The sequence below is a fragment of the Lissotriton vulgaris genome, chromosome 10 (genome assembly GCF_964263255.1).
Source record: "Lissotriton vulgaris chromosome 10, aLisVul1.2, whole genome shotgun sequence".
Lineage (NCBI taxonomy): Eukaryota > Metazoa > Chordata > Amphibia > Caudata > Salamandridae > Lissotriton > Lissotriton vulgaris.
Window position 1 is genome coordinate 133,049,016 of NC_141698.1, and position 25,312 is coordinate 133,074,327.

A 25,312-nucleotide genomic window follows, 5' to 3' on the forward strand; every position below is an offset into this window, starting at 1 on the left:
GCTCAGAAACCATTTCACCAACCTATTTAAATTTTTAGGCACGTTGACTATCATTTCATATTTGGTTTAAGCTCATTCTTTTTTTCAAAACTGACTTCTACATGCTATATGTAAGTCAGTTCAGTTTTCAGTTTCAAAATGCTTTATTCGGTTTGTACAGGTACAACCATATAGCAACATTCATAACTGCAGTTGAAATCACATTTGTAAAAAGAGAAAGAATAATGAAACTTTTTCTAAAAACAATTACATCGATATCCAAGCCAAACAAGTTAAAACCTGCAATATATATCGCATTTGTATACAGTAAAAATTGATCACTATATATAGCAGCAATTTAAAAGTTTGGTGCAAAACATGCCAAGTGGAATAGTACTAAACAAAAAAAGGCCTATGCTGGGCATAAAGTGCAATAGTATGTGCAAAATATGCAAGAATTGAACATTGTACTTAGCAGCAATTTAGAAATTTAGTGCAAAACATGCCAAGTGGGGTAGTACAAATCAGAGAAAGGCCTACGCTGGGCATAAAGTGCAATAGTATGTGTAAAATATGCAAGGATATGACTAAAGTGCAATGTCTTTATAGTATCTTACGTATTTTAGCAGCAGTTTGTATACGAGAAATTTAAAAAAAGTACAGAATAACCAAAATTCATATATAAGAGAAATGCATGTGGTTTAACAGTAGCTCACAGTTGGTCAATAGGTGTCTTTACCAACGGGGATCATATAATGATTGATTTCCTGTGCCCGATGCATTTAAGAACATAGATGGCTACACGGTAACACACATCCGGGGAGGATAGGTCAAACAACAATTGCATTGCAGCTCTTATATTACGCGTACTGTATTCTAGAAACAATTGCTTTAAATAAAACTTCCTAAAACCAGTATAAAAATTACAAAATAGTAAAAAGTGGCGGATACTCTGTTTAGATTTCCCATCGCATGGGCACGGACATGACCCCGGCTTTTTTACAGTAGGGAAAGCCACCAAATGGTGAACTATGCCCAGCCTCTGACTTCTACATGCTATATGTAAGTCTAAATGTAACTGATCTGCAAAATATGTGCTTTTTCAACAATGTTTGGGGAGGTTATTTTTCTTTTCATGCCCTTCCCTCCTCATGTCATGCTAGAGGGAAGGGTTTCACTTTTACAAAAAATGCCTTTCTCTCTCCCCCCCCCTCCCCTCCTCGGCCGCTACTGTTTTGGGGAGGAACACCCCCAATTGACATTTTCTCCCATAGACCCAGCAACACATAGCTTATTTCACTCCTCCCACTGTACCTTTTTGCCTTTTAATCCCCTTCCACTATCTCCTTACCCTTTTTCCGCTTTAATGAATCTTTCCTACCAAGGATCTACTATAATATAAGGCGCAAACATATCACCCCCTTAAGGGTTTCAAAGCACTGGAGGCCGTTGGGGAGATTAAGTAAGCCATTGCCCAGAGTCACATGATGCTGAGCTGCCACCAGTGATCGAATCGTGAGTCCCGTCAGCGCTCTGCCCGCTGCGCCACACCTCTACTGTAACGCCATATTTTCATCTTTATAGACCATTTTCTTGTTTTTGGACAACTATTTTTTATGTCTTCTTAGGTTTTTTTGTCCCACATTATTTCCTACCAAAACGAATTTCCATTCATTTGTTTTCCACTGTAAGACCTTTCAATTATTTCGATCCTCAGAAAGGTGCTTCTACAAATGTAGATGCTACAAAATACAAATATATTTATCTGTGACAAAGTGGAAGCACTGACAAATGAAAGACATAACAGTGAGTACATCACAGCATGAAAAAATATAACACGCTTTAGGAAAACACATACGATCAATGATCAATTGATCTGAACCGCGAATCTTGACAGTGACCAGATAACAATACTTGGTTACAACGCATTATTATTATAGAAGGAGTGAAGTAAAAAAAAAAAAAACACAAGATTGTGCACTTTATAATGGAATTTTCCTGCTTGTAGCAAACATTGGCAAAGCCAATAGGTCTGGTCTTTGTGACCTATTAGCTTTGGCAATGTTTTTTACCCATGCTGCACCGCATCAGGGATGCGGTGCAGCATGGCTAAAATACAAAAATGAAAACCTCTGATGTGACCATCCCTATAATTTTGTAGACGCACATACACCTGCGCAGGTTTATATGCATATATATATTTTTTTATTTTTATTTTTTATTTAGTGATCGGAAAAGGATTGGTAGCTAAAAAGAAAACAACGTGCATAAGTGTTTTTTTATTTCATTTTAAAGCTAATGGCTGCAGAAGCAACACAGGGGGAGGGTGGGTGGAAACGCAGTAGTGATATATGGGAGGATTGGTGTTTGAATGCCGAAGCAACACAAGAGGGGTCGCAAAAGCGGGGTTGGAGGGAATACAAAAGCACATGGTTGGATGGGAGGGATGCGGAAACAACATGGTACTTGGACAAAACAAAATGCAGGGCATGTGTTGAGAGGTAGCAATGGGGAGAAGCCCACAGGCGAGCACTAGACGGAAGGGGCAGGGAAAAGCCGTGACATAGAGCAACACGGAGTGCAGGGCGAGAGATGCACACCAGGGAGCTTCTTAAAAAACATGTGCACTCTTATGGAGTACTTAACACAAAAGGAAAAATATAGTGCATGAAAAGTAAGCAGTGGAAGCATAGATGGCTGCCAATCAAAGAGATAGTAAAGAGGAAATGCCTCATGGGAGGGACAAAGAAGATCGACAAGCTGGGACATGAATAAGAAACAAGCAAATGAGAGTGAGAAGGAAAGCCAAACAATGGTAAGCAATGGGTGGGCCTCTATGTTTTTGAAAAGCAACAATATGTCTTGCACCAGACAGCACATGCTGGTCTAGTAGGCTCGACCTAAAAATGAAGTTCAGACAAACATGGTGCCAAAAATTGGTGATTCAGCAGATAATATTTCATACTAAGTGAATGCAGAATAAGCAAGGTAAGTCTATTTGATGGTTAAGGGACTGCTGGGTTTCTAGTTGGTGCCATAGTGACTCATTTAAGAGAAGCCTACTGCCAAATGTTATCTTTCCAGAAATATAAAATGCGGTTTTGAACCTAAACAATTACTACTTAAAATGTACTACCACTCCTTTGATCAGGATCATGACAGTGTATTCTATTGTGAGGTTCCTCTCTCATCTTCCAACTCTCCGAATTCATTTTCTAGTCCCACTTTCATCTTCCAAAATTAATGATTTCCCTCACCATATATATATATATATATATATATATATATATATATATATATATATATATATATATATATATATATATTCCCCAAGACCTGCATTGATTGTGCCACTCGATGCACTAGTTCCACCACTTACTATCTGCTTCATTTGGGTGCTTAGCAAAGTGCACAAAATGTGAATCTGGAGTTTGTGGATGCAACAAAAGTGTCTTCCATTACACCGTGGTTGCCTAGCTAGTTCCCTAACTTGGGCATCATGATCATTGTATCTTGTTGTATGTACTGCATCATAATACCCTCTCAGAACAGCAAGCACTCTATAACACTATTAAATAAATAACTTCCACTCTTACTCTGCTTTGAGATCGCCTATTTCTAGGAATCCATGAGGAACTTACGAGTTTATACTATATTAGAACATTAGAATGTTGAGAGCTCCATTGAAGACAATTGAGTGCTCTGGGCTTCTAATGGCTGGTAGAAGCCCGGAGCATCAACATTCCAATGTTTGTTCATACCATGCCCAGACCTACAGAAAGGCTTGACGAAAGTTCACAGGCCATTGAAGATGTCAATGCCACGCTGTACAAGACATTAGCCTTGGCAATCAAAATGGGCCTCCTGAAAGCCAACCAAACTGCGAGATAGAGTCAATCAAACAAATCTGCATTGGCAGCAAAGCGACCATCAATGGTGGATATGCAGGCCTAACTAGAAGCCCCCGAAACACAAGTGACATTGTTACGCAAGAAAGCGGACTAAGCAGAGGGCAGATTGTGCCGCTCTAACAATGTCCAATTAGTGGAGCTTCCGGAGGGAGCGGAGGGCCCCAACATGGACCTTTTTCTTGAGGACTAGTTGAACAAGTTACGTACCTTCGGTAACGATTTATCTGTAAGAAACAGTAGTTAGTATTAGATTCCTTACCTTAGAATATCCCCAGGCGTCAGTCTGGATCCGGAAACTTTTGCGTAGCAGTACCCCTGCGGCGTCGGTAGGCGTCGTCTGCAGGCGCCCCCTGCGGCTCCGCGTCCGTCGTCGGTGTCGTGCGCCGTGATGACGTCGCTGGAGTATATAGACGCCGCCTCCGCGTGCTGATGTCAGTTCTTTGTACACAGCTTTTCCGCGCCAGAACACGCAGAGCCATGTGAGAACCAACACTGCTGCCAATTGAAACTTGGGCCCTGAAAGGGATGTCCTTAACCCTAGGTATCAGTTCGCAGAACGGGGAGGATGGGTGGGGCGGTAAGGAATCTAATACTAACTACTGTTTCTTACAGATTGAATATGCTACTTACCAGTATGCATCTGTTCTTGGCATGTAGGGCTGCTAACATTCATATCTGTGCATAGATCGCCGCCTAGTGTTGGGTCCGGATGATTGCACATTGTTGTCCTGGAAGAGTCTTCGAAGTATCACGAGATAGGTGGCTCCTCCCCTGGACTACAATGCGCATGGGCATCGACTCCATCCCCAGATTGTTTTTAGCCATTGTGTAGAGATGGAGTGAAATAGTGTAAATGATGTCCATGCTAATGTTGCTACGGGCGCCGGGGAGGAGGGCGGGCGATATGAATGTTAGCAGCCCTACATGCCAAGAAAAGATGCATACTGGTAAGTAGCATATTCAGTTCGAGGCATGCGGGCTGCTAAATTCATATCTGTGCATAGAATACATAGCAGTCCCTCCATTAACGGCGGCCGCCCGTGCCGGCTGTAGAAGTTTGGAAAAGAGTTTTAAGAACAGCCTGACCTACAGCTGCCTGCTGTTTGGAATGCACATCCACACAGTAGTGTTTAGTAAAGGTGTGTGGAGTAATCCACGTGGCTGCTCTACAAATATCTTCCAAAGGAATATTACCTAGGAAAGCCATGGAGGCCCCTAACTTGCGTGTGGAGTGGGCCCTGGGGGGGACCGTTAAAGTGCGCTTAGCCTTGTGGTAGCAAATTTGAATACACTTAACGATCCACCTGGCTATTCCTGCCTTGGAAATGGGGTTGCCTTTGTGCTGGGCTGAGAAGGCAACAAACAGCTGTTGTGTCTTTCTAAAGCTTTTGGTCCTGTCAATGTAGTACAGTAATGCTCGTTTGACATCAAGCGTGTGGAGCATTCTTTCTGCTACTGTTTCAGGGTTTTGAAAGAATGTGGGTAGTTCAATGGTTTGATTGACATGAAACTGCGACACCACCTTAGGGAGAAATTTAGGGTTAGTGCGCAGCACTACCCTGTTAGGATGAATTTGAATAAATGGCTCTTGTATCGTGAGCGCTTGTAGCTCACTAACACGCCGTAGCGACGTGATGGCAATGAGAAAAGCCACTTTCCATGTCAAGAACTGAATCTCACAGGAATGTAGAGGCTCAAAGGGTGGTCCCATCAACCTGGTGAGGACCACATTGAGGTTCCACACAGGAGCTGGTGGGGACCTGGGGGGATAACTCGTTTCAGCCCTTCCAGGAATGCTTTGATGGCAGGCACCCTGAAAACGGAGAGGTGCTGCCTGTTTTGGAGATAAGCTGCTATGGCGGATAAGTGTATCCGAATGGAAGCATACGCCAGATTACATTTGTAAAGATGTAACAAATAGCAGATGATATCAGGAATGGATGCATCTAGCGGGTTGATATGATGTTTTGTACAGTAAATGACAAACCGCTTCCATTTTGCCGCATAGCAAGCTCTGGTTGTTGGCTTTCTTGTCTCCCGGATGATGTCCATGCATTCCGGGGGCAAATTAAGGTAGCCAAACTCTAAGACCTCAGGAGCCAGATCGCTAGGTTCAGCTGTTGCGGATCTGGGTGCTGAATGTCGCCATGGTTCTGCGTCAAGAGCCTGGGAGTGAGGCGCAGCCTTTGATGCGGTACCACGGAGAGTTCCAGAAACGTGGTGTACCAAGGCTGGCGTGCCCACGTTGGAGCAACCAGGATGAGTGTCATCGAGTGTTGCAGCAGCTTCCGTGCCACCAGCGGTATGAGAGGTGCTGGGGGAAAAGCGTACGCAAATTTGCCTGACCAGTTCATCCATATCGCATAGCACTGTGGGTGTGGGAACCTGGCGGCGAAGCTTGGGCATTTTGCGTTCTCCCTTGTGGCAAACAGGTCTATCTCTGGATGACCCCACTGCTGGAAGTACGGGTGGAGTACTGATGGATGTATCTCCCACTCGTGCATTTGGTGGCTGTACCTGCTGAGCCGATCCGCCATCTGATTGTCCACGCCCGGGAGGTGTTCCGCCATGAGGAAGATGTTCCTCTGAATGGCCCACTTCCACATGCTCTGAGCCAGATGAGACAACTGTGGAGAGTGAGTGCCTCCCTGCTTTTGGATATAGTACATTGCCGTCATGTTGTCCGTCCGGATCAACACAACCTTGTTGCACAGATGTACTTTGAAGGACTTCAGTGCCATGAAGATTGCCATCAGTTCTAAGTAGTTGATGTGCATCTTCTTTTGCTGTGCCGACCATAGCCCCTGCACTGTGTAGTGGAGTACATGCGCTCCCCAACCCTGGAGGGATGCGTCCGTTGTTAGGATTATTTGTGGCACTGGCTCCTGGAACGGTCAGCCTTTGCAAAGGTTGTGTGGAGTCCACCAATGCAGAGAGTTGTATGCCCGACCAGTTACCAACACTAGGTCTTTCAACTGCCCCTGAGCCTGAGTCTACTGGCGTGCCAAGCATTCCTGAAGCGGACGCATATGCAACCTCGCGTGCAGGACTATGAAGATGCAGGAGGCCATCATGCCTATCAACTGCATAAACACTCTCGCAGGGAGTGAGTGCTGCGGTCTGAATCTCTGAATCAGCGACTGGATGCTGTTGATCCTCGCTGTGTTCGGCTGAGCTGTAGCAGTCAGAGTATTTATAGTCGCGCCCAAATACTGCCGCACATGTGCTGGCTGAAGGTGCGACTTTGGATAGTTGAGCGAAAACCCCAGACTGTGAAGAAGGTGAATAGTGCGGGACATATCTGCGGCGCACTGCTGTGCCGACTTGACTTGACGAGCCAGTCGTCCAGGTAAGGGTAGACATGTATATTCTGTCTCCTGAGGTGCGCCGCCACCGTTGCCAGACACTTTGTGAACACTCTGGGAGCAGTGGTCACCCCGAAGGGTAGGACCCTGAACTGGTAATGCCAGTTTAGAATGGTGAACCGGAGGTATTTTCTGTGGGATGGATGGAGTGGTACGTGAAAGTAAGCATCCTTGAGGTCCAAGGTTGCGAGAAAGTCTCCCTGGTTTAACAGTGGAAGAACCTGCTGCAGAGTTAACATGTGGAAGTGTTCTCAAAGAATATACATGTTGAGGGGGCGAAGGTCCAGAATGGGTCTGAGTGAGACGTCCTTTTTTGGGATTAAGAAGTACAGGGAATAAACCCCTGTGCCTTGTTCCTCCAGTGGCACGAGCTCTATTGCTCCTTTTTGCAGCATCACAAGAACCTCTTGCTGCAATAAGTGCAAGTGCTCTGCCGACATAGGACGTTGTTTTGGGGGTATGTTGGGTGGAGTGGACGTTAACTCCAAACAATAGCCGAACTGGAGAAGTTTCCTTACCCACCTGTCTGTGGTGATGGACTTCCAGACTGGCAGGAACTGCTGGAGTCTCCCCCGGACAGGTGTTGGATGGTGGGGGGGCAGTGACAGGAAGTCACTGTTTGTTGGCGGCAGAGGAACGGGAACTGTTGTTGCCTCTGCCCCTGCCCTTGGCGTTGTTTCCTCTGTAACCTCCTCTACCCTGCTTGGTGTATGAGGACTGTGCCCCACTTTTACTGAATTGCGCCTGTTGTGCCAAGTGTCCTCTGGTAACACCCCGAGTGCCTGAGCGACGAAAAGTGCTCCCTCTGTATTGCTGAGACTGAAGTGCACCCATGGATTTCGCCGTCTCAATATCTTTTTTAATTTTCTCGAGGGTGGAGTCCACCTCAGGGCCAAACAGTCTGTCTGGATTAACGGGCTGGTTGAGGATAACAGTTTGTATCTCTGGCTTGAACCCTGAGATGTGGAGCCATGCTTGACGCCGTAACATCACACTAGTATTTATCGCTCTGGCTGCCGTATCCGCAACGTCGAGCGCACATCTAATTGCAGCGTTGGAGATGAGCTTGCCTTCTTGGATAAGCATCTCAGCTCCTTCTTTAAACTCGTCTGGAAGGTGTTGTAAAAGCTGCTCTAAGGTGTCATAGTGTGCTCTGTCGTATCTGGCTAGCAGAGCTTGTGTGTTGGATATGCTCCAGATGTTTGCTGCCTGCGCTGCCACCCTTTTCCCCGATGCCTCCAGCACTTTAGACTCTTTGTCTGGGGGAGGAGCTTCACCTGTTTGTGAGTTCGCCCTTTTGCGAGCATTAGAGACCACCAAAGAGTCCAGAGGCAACTGGCCCCGTATGTAAGTTGGGTCCCCAGGTGCCGGTCTGTATTTTTTCTCTATTCTAGGGTTGACAACCCGAGCTCTTGTTGTTTCCTTGAAAATGTCTGTGGCATGCTTAAGAACACCCTTAAGCATTGGAAGTGTTTTTACGGTTTTCTCAGCAGCAGAGAAAGTGTCAAATAGAAAGTCAACGTCCACAGGGTCAGCATGCATTTCCACCTTATGGTTTGCAGCTGCCCTCTCAATTAAGGCATTGAACGCCGCAGAATCTTCTGTAGGAGAAGGCTTTGCTCCAAAAGCTTGTGGGTCATGGACAGCTTGTTGGCCCCCTTGATCACCTGAGGCTAACCACGAGTCCTGTTCCTCATCAGGGTCTGTGTTTTCTGGAAAAGTATACTCCTCGTCCTGATCACCTAGTTCTCCATCCGAGCAAGTGGGTGAAGGCGATGGGCTCCTTGCAGGATGCAGAGGAATGCGCTCAACAAGTTCCGGCGTTTCTGGCGCTGGCCTCTTCTTTTTCAGAGGGATTACAAACGACTCCAAAGGCTGTGAAGTAATCTTCCTCTTATAAAGCGTCAATTTTCCTGTGTCGGCGTCGATATAATGTTCCGACTGCTCTTCCAATAAGGGTTGTCGACTCAAACTGCCACTCAGCTGAGTATGCCCTACCCCTTCTGAGTCCTTATGCACCGACCGTGGTGCAAAGGCTTTTGGCACCACTTTGGGTGGTAGAGTAAAGAGGAGCGGCTTGGAGCTCTTTTTTGGTTCCGCTACTGGAGTAGGTACCGAGGGCGTCTTCGGCGCCGACGTCAGCTCTTTCTCCCGAATACGTTTGAGGGAGTCTGCCACTTGCTTCGTAAAAGAAGCGGACGGTCTCGTCGACCCGACTGAGGACCTCGAACCACCCCCAGAGGAAGACTGGAGCGTCGATGAGTCCTTGTTCTTAGCTGGAGGCGTAGACGTAGTCTCGACAACTGCGCGTCCGCCACCATCCACGGCCCCATGCGTCGACGACGATGGCTTCGGATCGGCGGACTTTCCCTTCGGCGTAGTGGCTCCAGACTTCGGCTCGGTGCCCTTTGCCGATTTGGCCTCGACGGCTGGTTTGCCTGTAGATGCGGTAGGCTTGACCGCTGACGGTTCGACGGTGGACTTCGACTTGGACTCGACCACCTTAGTGGAGTGCTGGGCGACTGCCTTCGAGCTTGGCTCCTTGACCACTTTAGGCGCTTTAGCCTGTTCGAGAGCCTTCTTCGGCTTCGAGGCCTCCGACGACGACGCCGCCAATGGCGTCTTCGGTTTCGGTGCTGCGTCGGCCATCTTAGATTTCGTCGATCCCGAAGGTTTCACTTTCGGTTTCGATTTAGGCAATGGCGGCTCCGTAGAGGCGTCCGTAGCCGGGCCAGAAGGCGGGGCCGAGGAGCGAGGTGTAGGGTCGTGGGTAAGGCCTTGTGGCGATCCCGTGACCTGCGCCTTTGTATGTTCGGGGCATAGCTCATCCTCCGAGCTATCTTCCACGGCCCCAAAAGGTTCTTCGTCGTCCCCTACCTCCTTGACGTCTTCCTCGAGGCCTTGGTCTTCTTCGTAGTCGGCCTCGACGTCCGCCGATGGAGGTGAAATCTGCAGGTGAAGTTCTTGTTCGCCTGCGTCGGGGCTGTCGAAGATGTCCACTGGTGCCGGTGCTGATCGCTGGGCCTGGAGGCGCGCCACGCGCCGAAGCTTGATTGTCTTCTTCGATAGAAACCTGGAACAGGCCATACAGCTGGCCTCGTCGTGGTCCGGCGATAAGCACTTGTTGCACACAGGGTGCACGTCGATGTGTGGGTACTTCGAACCACACACGGGGCAGTACTTGAACGGACTCCGTTCCATTGTAGAATCGTCAGGGTCTTGCTGCGTCGACAGGGCCTCGATGACCGAAGAGTCACCCGACTCCTCCGATATCCGACTCGACGAGCCGGAGTATACACGAGACCGAACGCGAACAATACCGACGAAGTAAGGAAAGCCTTTTGGCCTTTAAGAAGTTGTTTTATCGATTCCGAACAGGAGACGTCGAAATCACATCCGAACCCAATGGCGGAAAAAAACAATCTGGGGATGGAGTCGATGCCCATGCGCACTGTAGTCCAGGGGAGGAGCCACCTATCTCGTGATACTTCGAAGACTCTTCCAGGACAACAATGTGCAATCATCCGGACCCAACACTAGGCGGCGATCTATGCACAGATATGGATTTAGCAGCCCACATGCCTCGAACATATCGTTACCGAAGGTAAGTAACTTGTTCATCTGAAAGAAACAGGTTAGTATTAGATTCCTTACCTTAGAATAGATACCCCAGCAATACCAACCCCGGTGGTGGGTCTGCGAACCAATACAATCCTACACCAGAAAGTCCTGGAGGACAGAACGGCCAAAGAAGCCATCCCTCCGGACTTGACTGTCAAGGCAGTAGTGCCTCGCAAATGTGTGCAGCGCGGCCCACGTAGCCGCCTGGCAAATATCCTGCAAAGGGACTCCCCGGCCCAGGGCAGTAGTAGCCGCCGTGGCCCGAGTGGAATGGGCCCTCAGCCCAACAGGAGTCTCCTTCCGAGCCAAAGAGTAGCACGCTTTGATGCACAGAACTACCCACCGAGAGATGGTCCGTTTATGCACCGCCCGTCCCTTCTTCGCACCCACGTAGCCAACAAACAGTTGGTCATCCACCCGGAACTGGCGTGAGCGATCCATATAAAATGAGAGCGCACGTTTTGGGTCCAGACGATGGAGCCGCTCTTCATCCTTTGAAGGATGCGGAGGCGGGAAGAAGGAGGGTAAGGTGATGGACTGCCCGATGTGAAAAGCAGAGACTACTTTGGGCAGGAAAGAAGGTCTAGTTCTCAGGACCACCTTGTCTGGATGAATGGACATGAAAGGAGGTTTGACAGAAAGAGCCTGGAGCTCACTCACTCTCCTGGCAGAGGTGATGGCAACCAGGAAGGCCGTCTTTAAAGTCAGGAGACGTAGAGGACAGAAATGAAGTGGCTCAAAGGGAGCACACATCAAGAAGGTTAGAACCAGGTTCAAGTCCCACTGAGGCATCACAAACGGAACAGGTGGATACATGTGTGTGATGCCCTTCAAGAATCTTGTTACAATAGGGGACTTGAACAAAGAAGGTTGATCAGGCAGCCTCAGACAGGCCGAAAGGGCAGAAAGGTAGCCCTTGATAGTGCCCAGAGCAGAGCCCTGCTGGGCAAGAGAGAGAAGAAAGAGGAGGACCTCGGAAAGAGGGGCAGAAAGAGGGTCCACAGCCTTTGCTATGCACCATGCCACAAATCTGTTCCACCGGCAGGCGTATACCGACTTAGTGGAGGGACGCCTGGCTGCCAGAATTACATCACAGACTTCAGGAGGCAAGTCAAATGGCCTCAATTGTCGCCGCTCAATCTCCACGCATGGAGGTGGAGGCTGGACAGGTCCGGGTGGAGGACCGTCCCCTGCTGCTGCGACAGAAGGTCCTCCTGAAGGGCCAGGCGGATCGGGGGACCGACTGACATGCTGAGTAGCTCGGGATACCAGTACTTTCGAGCCCAGTCCGGAGCCACAAGGATGACTTGGGCCCGGTCGCGCCTGATCTTCTTCAGCACTCTGGGCAGAAGTGGTATAGGCGGAAAGGCGTATAACAGACCGCAACTCCACTCGCGCCGAAAGGCGTCGCCGTGCGAGTGCCGTCTTGGAAACTCCAACGCGCAGAACTGATGACATTGCGCGTTCTCTTCTGTGGCGAATAGATCTAACCAAGGCTCTCCCCATCGCAGAAAGAGGCCTCGCACCACATCCGAGTTCAGACGCCATTCGTGATCCATCGAGCACCGACGGCTGAGTTCGTCCGCCCTGGCGTTCAGAGAACCTGCCAGGTGTTGAACCATCAGAGTCACGCCCTGATGTTCCAGCCACTGCCAGAGGCGTAGAGCCTCCTGGCAAAGGGTCCACGACCCCACCCCGCCCTGTTTGTTGCAGTACCACATGGCGGTGGTGTTGTCCGTGAACACCTGCACTACACTCCCGCTGACAAAGGGGAGGAATGCCTTCAGTGCCAGACGAATCGCCCGTAGCTCCAACAAGTTTATATGGAGCCGGGACTCCGCCTCTCCCAAGTGGCCTCCACAGCCCTGGAGGGACGCATCCGTCACAACAACGTGCTCCGGTTGGGGAAGGGAGAGGGATCTGCCTCTGACCCAATCGCGGTCCGTAAGCCACCACTGCAGTTGTCTCGCAGTGCCCTCCGAGATCAGGACATGGTCGGACAAGTTGCCCTGATGCTGGGCCCACTGAAACTTCAGGTCCCACTGCAGAGCCCGCATCCGCCACCGGGCGTGATGCACCAGAAGGATGCAGGAAGCCATCAGTCCCAGCAGCCGCAGCGTCAACTTGACCGAAACCCGGGATAACGGCTTAAAGATGGGAATCAAAGCCTGTATATCCTGGACCCGCCGTTCCGGAGGATAAACCCGAAACTGCGCCGAGTCGAGAACCGCTCTGATGAAAAGGAGCTTTTGAGAGGGACACAGGTGTGATTTCGGTACATTGATGGAAAACCCCAGCTCGTGCAGGAGGTCTGCCGTCATCTGAAGGTGGGGGACGACTGTCTGGGGCGAGCCGTCTAGGTAGGGGAAGACTGAAACCCCTAACCTGCGCAGATGGGCTGCGACCACCGCCATCACCTTTGTGAACACCCGTGGGGCGCTGGTAAGGCCGAATGGGAGCATGATAAACTGAAAGGGCTTGTGGCCTACCGTGAACCGCAGGTAATGCCGGCAGGACGGGGATGTGAAAATACGCATCCTGCAAGTCCAACGCTACCATCCAGTCTTGCGGGTCTAGAGCAGCCAGGACCTGAGCCAAAGTCAACATCTTGAACTTCTCCTTCCGGAGGAAGCCGTTGACGTTCCTTAGATCCAAGATAGGACGTAGGCCCCCTTTGTCCTTCTTGGGCACCAGAAAGTAGTGGGAATAGCAACCACGTCCTACTTCTGTCCCAGGAACGCGCTCGATGGCCCCCTTGGCCAAGAGGTCCGTAACTTCCTCCTGCAGAAGTGTCAAGTGGTCCCCCGACACACGGTGGTTCTGCGGTGGCATGGCTGGAGGAGTGGTCTCGAAGGGGAGGGAGTAGCCCCTTCGGACGAGCTGCAGCACCCACCTGTCCGATGTTATCGTGCGCCATTGGGAGAGGTGATGGCGAACCCTGCCACCCACCGGCGTCACATGGGCCTGAAAGCACGGACTAGGAGGATTTAGTGGCGGATGCTGCGGGGGGAGGTGTGGTCCGACCTCGCCACTGTCCCCGACCGCCACCACTGCGGTTTCCACGGCCGCCACAGCGTTGATAAGTCTGTTGTGGCGCGTGGCTGGCAGCACGTGTGGGACCGCCCCTTCCTTGGCCACGAAAGGAGCGAAACTAACCCGTTTGCTGGCGCTGGGTCGAGAGACCCAAGGACTTGGCCGTGACCCTGGAGTCCTTGAAACGCTCCACCGCGTGGTCCGCTTTGTCGCCAAACAGGCGACTGCCATCAAACGGCATGTCCATCAATGCATTCTGGACATCTGCCGAGAAGTTGGCGGATCTCAGCCAGGCGTGGCAACGAATCGCCACCGTCGTGGACATCGCTCTGCCCAGTGAGTCGGTCGTATCAAGACCACACCTGATGGAGTATCTTGCTGCATCTCGGCCTTCAATCATAGCCTTGCCGAGCTTAGCCCGTACCTCCGGCGGGCATTCAGGCAGCAGGTCCGCGACCGTACCCCACAGAGAGCGGGTGTAGCGGCCCAAGAGGCATGCGGTGTTGCAAGACCGCAGTCCCAGACTCAGGGACGAGAAGACCTTCTTACCATACTGGTCGTACCTCTTAGATTCCCGGTTGGGCGGGGCCGACAGGAATGCGGTCTGGGAAGTCGAGGCCTGGATCACCAGACTCTCAGGGGTTGGATGGGTGGACAATAACTTGGGGTCATCCGTACACGGACGGTGGCGTCTGGCCACGTTCCTATTAACAGGCGAACCTGTAGCGGGCCTGGACCACATGCCCAAAAGAACGTCAGTCAAGGCCTCGTTGAACGGCAGCAGTGGCTCCTGTGGGCATTACTGCGGTTTGAGGACCTCAGTGAGGATGTTAGTCCTCATGGCCGCGACGGGGAGCTCAAAGTGAAAGGCCTTGGCAGCCCTCATCAACACCACTGAATAAGCTGCCCCCTCCTCCGAAGCCACGGTAGGAGGCGAGACAAAGCCAGGGTTGGGGGAGTCATCCAGACCACTGGCGTCACCCAAGTCACCCGTCCAGACCACATTGTACTGACACTCGCGGGTCAGAGGGTCCTCAGACGTGGTCGGGGCCCAGGCACCGTAGGCAGAGTCGGTGATGGTCCGTGACCGACATCGTGCGGTCACTGTCATCACAGTTCTTAAAACCAGGCATCCTACCGGCACCGTAGAAGAATCAAGGATTCAAGAAAAAACTTGGTCAAAGACCGGAGTACTGCACTTCTCGGATCTGCGCTAACTGGCGCGGAAAAAAGAAGAACTGACGTCAGCGCGCGGAGGCGGCGTCTATATACTCCGGCGACATCATCACGGCGCACGACGCCGACGACGGACGCGGAGCCGCAGGGGACGCCTGCAGACGACGCCTACCGACGCGCAGGGGTACTGCTACGCAAAGGTTTCCAAATCCAGACTGACGCCTGGGGATATTCTAAGGTAAGGAATCTAATACTAACCTGTTTCTTTCAGATGCTCAATACTGTGCTAGGAGGGAAGCGGTCCTCCTTTTCAGTTGAGTCGACCCATGGGATGCCTGGCAAGACCTCTCTTCCGGGAGCTCCAACCACGCAGGTGGTGGCACGGCTCTTGAACTATCGAGACCAAGATTAGATTTTACAAATTGTTCATGCGAGGGGCCACTGGCAGATAGAGAACAGCCCAATGAATATCTACCAGGACTACACGGCAGATGTGCAGAGCTGATGGGACTCCTTCATGCCAATCAAGCAGAAGCTTCGTCAGTTGGGCCTGCAATTCACACTCCTGTATCTGGCCAAATTGCATGTCATAGATTCTGGAAGTACACTTTTCTTTATGACCCCGGTCGATGCCTGGGACTGGCTGGAGTGCAAGGGAGTCAACTCACAACATGCAACTCGGTGGGATCTGGTGGCCAGCACCAACAGAAGCCCCGGCAACAGCAATATGGAAACCCCAAAATGCAGGCCTAGAGGAGCAGGCAGTGAGGGAGTGAGCAACAGCAACTGCTCAACTGGAGTCTCAACATAGCCAAACTGTGAGTTGGCTTGACCGCTCTGCGGACTAGTCAGAGAGGGAACTGGCCCACACCTTGGCTGATATCCCACTAGAACTCGGGTCAGACCCTATTCTTACTCCAATGACTGCGGACCAAGCAATTTTAACAGAAACACTATCTTTTTTTGATCGGCATAATGGGACTGTATGTGTGCATAGGGTGGGGCTCAACGTAGCTGTATTGTGGGCGAGGCATGGTCACATTACCTTACCACACAAGGACTTTCCCCTCCCAGATTCCAATAGACTTTTCTATTCTCATCGTAAAACGCAGGTTGTATTTGGTCTAGGGCTTGTTCTTGTCATGTGAACCTGGGGAAGGGAGTTGGGGTTTATGATTGTTTTCTCTTGTGTGGAAAGATGACAACATAGTGTCCATGGAGAGGGGGTCATGAGAAGATCCATGGCTCCATGGGCTGGGGAGGTGGGGGCAGACAATATACCCAGCAAGACAACTCTAGATTGATTCTCATCCCACATATAACGTAGAAACCTGGAATGTACGGGAGATGGCAACAGCCAGGTTCCGCCAGCAGGTTCACTCTTACTGAAATGCAGACAAATCTATAAAGCCTACCTAAAAAAAAACCAACATGTCAGCTATGGAGCTTCACTGGCTCAACCACCGCTGAAGAGGCCTGATTGTTGCCACCTCCTAATTAGCAAATGCTAGAGGGGTGGCACCAGCAGTGCCAGTAGTGATCACATGCAAAATAGTAAACCCAGAGGAGTGTCATGTGGTGGTAGAGGGGAGGCTGGATGCTGCAGTGCTATATGATCCTAACGATGGACAAACACAATTCCTAGGCACCCTAGCCCCCACAATTGTACAGGTTCGAAATGTGGCAAGTATATGGCGAGGGGACTTAAACTTTGTGCACAACACCACTATGGATAGATACATCACTCTGCTGCACAGCACTCCAGCAGTCCAAACCGCCTGCACCTTTGTAGACTGGTGAGGCCACGGTCACCTGCATAGATAAGGAAGACATCATATGCAAGGCAGAGGTGCAGGCCGGAGAGAACACAGGACAAGCCGACAAGCTTCCCACTCTTAGAGCATGCTACAGTGCTCTAGTGGCGCGCTTGGGAAGCTAGATTATATGGAATATGTAGCCAAACTACATGCAAGGGGAGATATAGCAGGTGCACAGTGGCTGGGCTGCTGCGCTCTGATGAGGACATACCACAGCTGAATGCTATTTGAACTCAGACCAGAGACATCCTCAATGCACAGGTGGACATTAATACAGTCTTCTTTGGTTATTACAGCTCCTTGTACCAGGAGGAGACAAAAGGAGCCTCTAATTACAGGATTACATTAACAGTTTGCCATTTCCACGCATAGATCTCCTCCAGCGTCACTCTCTCAATGAACTGTTATCGGTCGACAAGGTCCAACTTTCGATCGCCATTTCCACGCATAGATCTCCTCCAGCGTCACTCTCTCAATGAACTGTTATCGGTCGACAAGGTCCAACTTTCGATCGATAAGATGGCACACTATAAAACCCCATGGAAAGGTGGGTTTCCTGTGGAATTTTACTTGACCTACAAGGCAATTGTTGCTCCATGGTTACTCCAAATGTTTAGTCCACCAAAAACAACAGCTCACTCCCTGCATCCTTGAGTGGTCCTCCCTACACAGGGTTTTTACCCATAGAAGGTGCTCTCCCTTCTTAAAATGGAGTGCAAGATCCTTGGGAAAATAATTGCAAATCGGTTGTTGCTGTGCCTCCCCATGCTGGTACATCACAACCAAAACAGCGTTATCCCAGTGAGAAATACATTTTTCAACCTGTGGTGTCTTTTCTAGCTTATGGAGGAGCAACCCCCGGTGTTGCCTCCATACATGGCGTTCGCCTTAGACATTGAAAAAGCCTTCAACATGCTGGGCTACTTAGAATGGATTTGGGACCCTAAACACAGACATTGAAAGCTCTCCTGTGCACATAACAGGTTGCCACAGTATGCAGGGGCAAAGAAATTTCAGTAACCTTTCGGATGGACAGGGGCACCAGAGAGGGCTGGCCACTCTCACCAAATATATTTGCCCTGGTGCTGTAACCACTGCCAGGATTGTTCAGACAGCAGGGCCCACAGTAGGTGACACACAGCAGAGACACATGGGAGGCTATCTCACTCTATGCACACAATGCCCTAACATACCTCAGAGACATACGCAGGGACCTACCCGAGTGATGGAAGTGTTAGATGAGTTCAGAACGGTTTCTGCCTTAAAACTATACTGAGCCAAATCCTGCCTTTTCCCCATCAGTAAACTCCCAGCACTAGAGCAAGAGGGACATCACTATTTCAGGGCAATAGGGCAGTATGACTCCTTTCGATAGCTGGGGGGTAAATGTTTACTTCTCGGATGACGTAGGCCAGGTTAATCTGGGGGAGTGAGAGTCAGCGAGCGTTGCTCCTTGATATTCTGGAAGTCTTTACTGCTCTCCTTAATGGGTAGAGATGCAATAGCAAAAATGTGGTACTGCCTCTGCTGCTCCAGCACTTCTCGGTGCTCCTGAGCTCCCTTCCCCAACACTTCTTTCCGGAGGAGAATACTGTTCTCTCTGACATAAGGGGTCCAGGGAAGAAGAGAGTGGCCCTTTATAAACAGTCTGCCCCACTGGAGAGAAGCGGACTGAAGGCCCCTCACTACAAGTTGTACTATGCAGCAGCGCATTTACAGTGACCTATGTGCTAGTGTTGAATATTCCAAACCCTAAACATTTATCTGTCACACCAGCCAAAGGGTCTTGGTATATTAGATTGGCTCATGGATCCTCGAAGAGACACCCCAAACACAGGATGCCTCTCTAAAGTAGCCAAATGTTTTTGGCGCTTCCGCACACCATACACTCCTATCCTGCCCCTGTGGCTACTACAGGCATTTCGTAGACTGGTGGACTGCCACAATAAAAGATTGTGGACAGAGGCGGACACCAGCAAAATGGGTCATCCGTATGACCTATGACCTCAGAGAGCGCTGCATTCTTAGAGTTCCAGTTTTTGACCCACAATGCCCTGACAGCTACGACAGGGAATCTATGGGGCCTTGACTGTTCAGAACCCACCATATCTTTAACATTGCAATAAAAACTGGAGCATGGTGTGGTCAGATGTGTAATTACATTGCTCTGCAAGGAGTTGCTGGAATCACAAAGCCCGAATCTACATGCCCTGAGGGATAAATGGGCCCTCTCGATTGAATAGGACCTCACCGATTAACAATGATCCTTAGCGCTGGAGCGGTCCGTAGAGTCTCTAAACCCACAACTAAAATATGTAAATGTAAATTGATGTAAATTGATACTTGTATAGCGCACTACTCACCCGCAAGGGTCTCAAGGCGCTTGTACGAATACCGCTGTGGAACCCATCCTGGCTTTCCCTGTGAGGCGTCCACTCCTGGGCACCCCCAAGGTGGAGGCCAGGCATCCTTAGCGTTGTGGGGGCCGTTGTGGAGATTAAGCAAGCTATTACCCAGAGTTGCAGAGTGGGACTCCATGATTGGAATAGGCACCGAGGCGAGAATTATCAGGTCCGTGGAATTTTGAGCCCAAGACCCGCCGAGGCAGGGAATTGAACCCTGGTCCCGGGCTAGAACTCTGCATCGGGGTCTGCCGCTCTAATCATTGAGCCACACTATACGCAATTCAACTACCTATACCAGATATATCTTACACCCACGTGACTCCACTGTATTTTCCCCGGAATTGCTCCAAAATGCCCACAGTGTATATTCTCAGAAGTATACTTTTTACATATGGTGTGGGCCTACCCGGAGTTTGGACAAAAGCAGTGTTGACACAGACTGACATTATGGGACAACCCCTGCAGGTAGACTCCTTACACTGTTTGCTGGGTTGACTTTGTGAACGTGCAAGAACATATATGCCACAAAGTTTGTAGACTTAAATTCTATTGAAGACCTACAAAGCAACGGGTTGGAAAAGACATCAGTCGGGCAGCTGAACAGTGAAAACCAAGGCCTAAAACAGGTGAGGTGTTGAGTCACCAATGTTTTAATGGGATCAAAACGTATAGCACCATAACACAAACAATAACCCTTTTACTTAATAGAGGAAAAATTATACATAACAAAACAGAAAGACAATTAAAGAAAAATACTTATTTTGCAATCCAGGTCTTGTAATGCTACAGGTTATGTGATCAGATTGATATTGTCAAGACATTTTTTAAATTTCTGTTTAATGACTATCGTATTTCTAGCATCCATGCACCCACCCACTCACTCACTCACTCACCCACTGGCCTAACCACAGTTAACAGAAATGGGAGTTCACTACCTTGCTCCAGTGTGGTATCACCATTGCTCTTGACAGCATGATAATTAAATACATTTTTGTTGGATTGGTGTTACGTACATCCTAGTCGTCGTAACAGCAAAGATGCTTAGGAATCCCCCACCTCTGAAGTACTACATCCTGACAGTCTGGCTTCTAGCAGTCACCACATATGGACAATAAGTGGGATTAGCACGAGTTAGGACTGGCTCAGGGGAAGGTTCTGGACATGCCGGAAGCTCTATAAAAATGTCAGTATGGATGAACTTAAGTTGTAGATGCTTCCCATCTGGAGGGAACTGTTTAAGCACAACACAGGGTGTGGGACAATAAGGGAAACAAGCCTGTGCAGATCTACTCCCATTTCTGAGAACGCAAGTGGCTAACTCAAAAATGTTTAGGATATTATTTACATTCAACTTCAATCCCTGGTACTGATCAAGTTAATCACTATAGCTATGAGACCGCTATAAATGTTTGTATATACTCATTGTGCCAAGTCTATGTATATTGAGAAACTAACACAATGTATACAGTTTTGAATATGTATCCAATATGATATTCCTTGTAGCTGCTACATTTCATATTTGTGGTCAGTAAGATATGAGTACTTGGAACTGTTGATAATTCTCCTTGTCATAATGCCAAACACGTTGACACTGAGTGTGACCTAGTTCACGTAATGATTTGTTGAAGGTGACTGCGACTAATGTAGCAGCCTCTTTCCCTGTTAATACAGGAAACATTACAGTAGGATGCTTATAGAATGAGTTTGTAAAATAAGTTGGAAACATATCAATCTGACTCGATCCACATGGGTCCAAGCATATGAGCTCAGCTTCCGCTGTGGAATTCCATTTTGTATTACTTTTACTGAAGCGCCCCTTTTTCTTTACCCTAGAGTGCTCGGTTGTTTCACTGTACTGAAAGGACGAAGAACACTTCATAGCTTTTCTAAGCCCAATGACTGGGGAGTCCTAGCATCAAACTTGGTGAGTTGCTCTCCTGCATGATGGCCAACTTCTTTAGTGGATCAGTGTTCATGGTGAACACACTCTTCTTCAGACCTTCTGATTTATACTTTAACACTACCTAACCCTGACACAGGACTGTATTTTAGCCGGATGCAGACAGCCTTTTGAAGATATATAGAGAATGAAGTGACTTGTACCAGTACCTCATTCCTTACCTCCTTTCATGTCTGATAGTCTGATTTCTGCGTTCCCGTGTCACTTGTGCAACACTCCTGACATTTCTCTAAGTAAGACCTTGTTTTTAATACTAGGCAACGCAACTCCTATTTTGTGGCTTTTCTAACACAACCAACAATAGTTTTGTATTGGACTTCCACATTATTTTGTATTGACATAAGACTTTTGCCTCAATGGGGTTAGCATTTGAACAGCATATCATGCAAGCATTCACCTAATATAAATATACATTCTTTCACCAATGAACACAAGGGAATTGTAACTGATCCTACACCCCTACCCACCTCCCATCCATTTGGAATATAACAGTATTTTGACTAACTCGATTATTTGTCCTGATAAGGCCCTTGGATGCTTGCCACCAGGGTCAAACTATTAACGTTGACCTCACTGGATTGAGTCTGCAAAAACACTGACAGCTTGTATGACAACAGTTGAATGTTGCTCCCACAATCCAATTCATCGTGGGCAACTATTTTGCACCACCCTTTTAATATATTTATTTATTAACGTGTTTTATGCACTCAACTGTCAACAATGTTTGGCAGTCACTGCACACCCCTAAATGTGTATATTATGTTCAATACATTACTTCACTTAGATTAATTGTACAATCATTGTGGGCTTCTTGTCCAGAGTGTTGTGTCGCCAAAAATATCAGTTTCTTTACTCGCTTGTAATATCATTGACCCGGGAGACAATTTCCTCAACCTCAACAATGATTAGGCGTATGACTAAGGGACTACACCACATATAAACTCACTCATTTTAGAGTGAATCAGTGGGCAAAAAAAGAGCTACTTTATCAACTGGTAGTAAATTCATTCCAACCTCAATGGCATATGGACTCACCTCATGTCCATTGTCCAACAGCATGATGTCATCGTCTGCAAGGTCATCCTGGCAGAAATCGGAGCACTTTTCAGAGACTGCAAAATATCCCTTTTCATTAGAGCACCTAAAATACAAAGATCAATAAAGAATGAGTGACAAGGTTAGTTTAGCGATCTCATCCAGCCACTGCACAGGTTACAACGATCAAAGCCTGAGGAATCTCTTACCCTCTCCCACTTGTTCCTCATCCCGCTTCCACTCCTCCGCCTCCTTTGTGGGATGGTACCCTCCCCCAATCCAAGTAGGACTCATCTTTACCTGAAAAGCCGGGCGTATTTCATGTAATCTGCATCTTCATCATAAGGCTTCTGTCCTCCAATGCCAACCCAGAAAAAGTTCTCTGGCTCCTCACCCTCATTCACGACCTTCAGAGGGAAACAAAAAACTACTATTAGTCTTAATAGTGGTATGAGTTTGTACTTGTATCTTTATTGTTATATATATGCATACAATGTGTACTTTTCACAGTTTACCATTTGGTCTTCTGCTTCTTCCCATCATATTATTTTCTTCTCCTCCCCCTATCCCCCCTTTTTCCTTCACTCAGACATTATTGTTTATTGATTCCTTCTATTCATGCACCTTTATTATGTATTTTTTATTTTTATATACTTGTTTATATTTATCTTGTATGATGCATTTCTGATGTACTACCCTTTTGTACTTGGTTTCAATAAACTTGAACTTAAAAAAAAAATAGTGGTATGAGAAAGGTTATACCGAACTGGATCCGAAGGGGAATAAACAGGAGTGTTTCTAATGTGAAAATGTTAAAGTAAAAACTCCTGAAATGTATCAACCAAATACTAGTGCCAGAAAAACACAGTTCAATGACAGTATTAAGTTGGTCACCAGGAAGAGGTTGGGGTAGAGTTACAGAGATCAGGTCAAAATACCTTGGGGAATTGCTGGTTAAGGCGAGGTGATTCCCACCCTATTTTATATTTGGCAATATGAAAAGTAAAGTGCATGTGTCAGGACACAAACAGCTGAAAATGATGGGCTGGAGTATCTCTCTCTTGGGCTTCTGGCAGTCTGCCACCTCTGTGCACTGCAACAAAATGACTGCCATTCATTGGAGAATAACTGTCAATGGTTTTGCAGGGAGGAGGTAGGGGCTGGTCTCGCTGTCATAGTTCATTCAAATTCCTGCCCTTCCTGCTCTTCCTGCGTCCTATTGGACTTTAGCTGACTGGAAGGGAGGAAGGCATGGCATGCTAGCAAATAAGCTTGGAGGGGAGCGGGTAGAGGTCCTGGGCGCCTCCCTCCACACATACTATGGATAGTGAGGCCACAATTCTCCTCCTGGCACAATTATCCAGTAGAGAGGTGGGAATGGGGTAAGCCTTTGTGGGGGACAATGGCTGAGCTTTGGGATTAGGTAGTACAGAAGGCGATCATTTCATTACACATAAAGCAGTAGGACATAATCACATGGAAGAGAGAGAGAGAGAGAGAAAGTAAATCACTGGCCTCTGACATCCATGGTGGCGACAGTCTGCTCTGTAACTAAAGACAGATAATGGAAAACAACTAAAAGTCAGACCGTCTACATTCGATGAATATCTGACAGCCAACTGAATAAGAAAATGAAATTAAGTCCAAGGATCACACAGCCCTCATCAGGAGAGAGTCTGAAGATCATGTATTTTCCTTGTACAGGGGCCCTCCAGGTCACCAGTCTAATGCCACTGCATGCCATAGCGTTGAGGGTTCAATAACACAAAACAACATTTAAATTCCAAACTGGTTGATATCCCCCTTCAGGAAAGGATACACACCACAGCCCATTAGGATGACGTTCACTACTGGGAGATACTTGCCACCTGAATTTCCATAGGTACAAAGTAGTCTCTAAAAGAATCTCCAGTACCACAACTGAATGCTTGACTTGGCCCAGTAGAAGATAAAGAAAAGTGCATGCACCAGGGTACAACGTAGTTGATAATTCCTCTTCCTGCTAGTCCATTCACACAACAGAAGACACTTCATGTGCTGGCACTTGGAGGTTTGATTCCTGGCTGTCTGAAGAATTTCAGTATCATGAGATGGTCCACAATGGCTCTAGGCAGGAGCCTCGGAAGTCAGGGGACCAACAACTGAAGGGAGGGATGGAAATTGGAACCTTTGCAGAGGGACAATATTACTGCTATATATTTGCTACTTTTACTTGTGAAACAGAGGATATGCATTTTTCTTTTCCCACATTTATCATTAACATTTACAGCAGCTCAAAACAAACCCTTAGTGGGTGACTAGTTTACAAAAAGAAACTGGTGATCATTCCTATTTGAGGTGTCTACTACTAAGTTATTTATTTTATTCATGTAGGAGTTTTGTCTTGTGCTCCTTGGTAGTTTTCAATAAGACCAGTGTCCATGTGATCTCATTTATACAGATTAATGAACATTCTGAATGGTTGATTTTGAAAATCTTTGTATGCTGATAAATGAGGGTTTTGGAGAGACCAGTACAAATGATGTTCCAAAACATTCCAGGCGAGCCATGAGGGGTGCTCCAGTCAGTTCCAACAGACAACAGGCTGGGAGTAAGGGGAGTATCCTTCCACGTATAGAGATTTTCATTGATTGAACTACTGAACTGAAGTCTGGGGTGAACAACAATTAATAGGAATGTATAGGTTCTTGGCTTGTGGAGTGAAAGAAGTCAAGGTAGTCTCAAGACCTTTACTTGGCACCTCATACACAAAAGGTCTCTAGGCGTATTATTCCAACTCTTACATTCCGCAAACTGCAGTAACCATTTCACTTCTGCTCCTCACTTATTCTATTCAAAAGTGTTTGCTCAGTCACCCATAAAAAACAGTTTCCCCCTGTACCGGACATCGAGCTGTGCATGCTGCTGGCCTTCAGGCTCAATTTCCATATCAAGGCCCACATTTCTTACTTTCTGGGAGAGGCAAACAAATTGCATTGCCTAACAATTTAGTAACTATAATAAGTATAAC

The 25,312-nt window shown here is 48.1% G+C and overlaps 2 protein-coding genes across 3 annotated transcripts in view; both read right to left on the reverse strand.

Moving 5' to 3' along the window:
- FLII (FLII actin remodeling protein) overlaps positions 1 to 25,312 on the reverse strand; it is a 241,054-nt gene that overhangs the window by 10,525 nt on the left and 205,217 nt on the right. For both annotated transcript variants that reach the window (XM_086940706.1, XM_086940705.1), the window contains exons 27-28: positions 22,603 to 22,709; positions 22,303 to 22,408 (exon numbers count right to left, since the gene is read on the reverse strand). In XM_086940706.1, the coding sequence (XP_086796832.1) occupies positions 22,303 to 22,408; positions 22,603 to 22,709 (213 nt within the window). The remainder of the gene's footprint in view (positions 1 to 22,302; positions 22,409 to 22,602; positions 22,710 to 25,312) is intronic.
- On the reverse strand, positions 7,868 to 10,456 carry LOC147684833 (uncharacterized). The gene has a single exon (XM_086942395.1). It carries the CDS (start codon positions 10,454 to 10,456, stop codon positions 7,868 to 7,870), a length of 2,589 nt encoding a protein of 862 aa, XP_086798521.1.